The sequence below is a fragment of the Montipora foliosa genome, chromosome 3, assembly GCF_036669935.1.
Source record: "Montipora foliosa isolate CH-2021 chromosome 3, ASM3666993v2, whole genome shotgun sequence".
NCBI lineage: Eukaryota > Metazoa > Cnidaria > Anthozoa > Scleractinia > Acroporidae > Montipora > Montipora foliosa.
In genome coordinates this window covers 18212187-18214686 of record NC_090871.1, presented here as the reverse complement: position 1 = coordinate 18214686, position 2500 = coordinate 18212187, and the positions used below count along the sequence as shown (strand labels likewise).

General features: G+C 38.5%; 1 protein-coding gene across 1 annotated transcript in view; it reads right to left on the bottom strand.

Annotated features, from left to right (window-relative positions):
• Positions 1 to 2500, bottom strand: part of LOC137996961 (E3 ubiquitin-protein ligase listerin-like) — a 44958-nt gene that overhangs the window by 24749 nt on the left and 17709 nt on the right. Inside the window, exons 10-11 of the mRNA XM_068842618.1 lie at positions 1428 to 1673; positions 325 to 933 (exon numbers count right to left, since the gene is read on the bottom strand). Coding sequence (XP_068698719.1) covers positions 325 to 933; positions 1428 to 1673 — 855 coding nt within the window. The remainder of the gene's footprint in view (positions 1 to 324; positions 934 to 1427; positions 1674 to 2500) is intronic.

The following is a 2500-nucleotide window of genomic DNA, read 5'->3' as shown; positions in this document are numbered from 1 at the left end:
GGTTCCAATTCAACCAGCTTTATCGACTCGATTGAAAAAAGGCAATTTTTGTGTTTTACTCTCCCACCAGTGCAGCATGAAAGTTTCCTTAGAAACAATCCCCTTCATACATGTATGAAATAACATTATTAGCAAAGTTCACTTCCAGCACAACAAAAAGTATATTTTGCATTTTTTGCATTTTTACAAGCATTTACAGAGAGGTTTGTGACATGAGAGTGTTCTAGAGGAAACAAAATAGGCAGGCTGTGAATTATGTCCCTGTTTACTTGTTAGAGTAGTTTTTAATAATAAATTGTTTAAAAGAAAATCGGTGCAACTCACCAAGATAGCTTCTGATACAAGCTCTTCTTGTTGATCTACTGGCAGTGGTGTTATAATGCTACAGAAAATAATAATCACATGTCCAACAGACCTGCTGTCTGTAAACACACTGTTCAAATTCTCCTTGTCCTGATTTCCAGAAGAGACTTGTTCATAAGGTAACTTCATCCAGTGGAACACGGCATTTGTAACAAACTGTTTACTTAGTGCACAGAAATCATGATCGCTTGAAGAAAATTCATTGCTATTATTTAAGGTTTGGATGAGTTGTGTTGAGACAAAATGGGGAACAAGTAACGACAAGAGAATTAGATGCTCAAAAGAACTTTCTTGAGTTACTTCATCCAGGCACAATCCGCAAACATCACAGACCAGCTTTAACAGACACCCATTGTACAGGTTTTCAACACCAGATAGCCATCTTGATATGTTGTTGGCAGAATTGTGTTCTTTGCCACATAAACCATTTCCAGTGCTAAGTGAAGGGCTATCTAAATGTTCAGAAGACGATTCAACAAATGCAACCTTGTGTTTTTTTTTGCTCCTCACATATGGGCTTTTGAGAGCGACGAGACACTGTGATAGGGATGAAATGTATTCCAAGTCAACCTGTGTCAAAGAAAGAAAAAACAGTAATTTGGTCCAAACAGTGAGATTGCATACAAATGAGAATTAGGGGCCATACTTATTTAACAAATTGGTTTACAAATGTTATAAGAGGAAACGAAAGTTGTAAATATCATCACAGTTAGATGAGCGGAGACCGAAAAATCTCCGGGTGGGGGCGGGATCTGCATATGAAAGGGGTGGGGATGGTGCTCGTCTCCCTCAGGGGTGCAAATTTTGAATTTTGGTCTCACTTATGGTGTTCTGAGGAAAACACCATCATACGTACATGTAGCCCACATGTAGCCGTAAAGGTCTCCTTTAGGGTTTCATGCGAAGAAATATTTTTAAAATATGGTCTCTTTCAGGGGTCAAAAAATCCTATTGACCAATGAGAGTGCACGTACTATCCTTATTATGTTACAAAATTATCTGGTTTGAAAGGGATGCACCATGACATAAAGCATGAAATGTGGAAAACAGTGAATAAAGAATACCTTTTGATTTATAGATTTGACATGTTCCAAGCAGAGACAACTCAGACCTTCCCAAAACCAGTTTAACATCTGACTAAACTGTTGTGATATTTTCTGTTCCTCTGGCTCAGAATCCTTCATTGCACTGGAATCAATTCCAGATTTCATTGACAAGTAGGACAATAGATCAGCCACTAAGACATAAAGATTGGACTGTGTCATTTTTCTAGATTCCTTTTGCAATGAGATTTTCATCACCAGGAGGAGCTATAAGAGAACAAATAAAAGATTAACGTCATGAAAGGGACGCGGCGCTCAAGCAAGTAAAGGCATGCTAAGGTTCAAACAGGCACAATAATTAAGCCACGAATCCTGCTTCTCTGAGAGAAATTAAAAATGTAGTTACTTCCTTTATCAAAATAAAACCAAAGTTTAGCCTTTTCAATCCTCTTGTAGACATGTTGAATTGGGCTCAATTTCAGCAATTTAAATGACCACCTTTTGGAAAATTCATTTGTACCAAAGTGCAAATTGAACTACAACATATACAGCTGGTTGGGCAATGAAGAGCATTTAGATTTTGGAGTTTTTCTTCTTATTACTTATTATCTTGGGTTTTTTTTAGCTCGGTGGTATGTCTGAGTATGGGGCCTTCAACATTTGCATGTACCATCGTAATAATAATGATTGCGTTCCAACGAAGGAGGACGCATCCTAATCAGGTATCAGTCATGATGCCATGCAATTTCAGGGTTTTGACACCATCTTAAACTGGCTGGCCAATGGGCACACATCACCTTGGTCTGATGTGATGATATGTGATAAGAGGGGAAATCCAGAGTACCAGGAGAAAAACCTCCCAGAGCAGAGTCGAGAACCAACAAACTCAACCGACATATGATGCCGAGTCTGGGAATCAAACCCAGGCCACATGTGGGTTGAGTATGTCTGTTCTCTACTCTGCATCAAGAGGTTTTTCTCTGGTTACTCCAGTTACCCCTCTTCTCAAAAAGATTCTATATCACATATAAAAGTCATTTTCTAATGGCATTTACAATCTGCTTCTCTGTTCTTGCATCATCATCAGTTGCAAT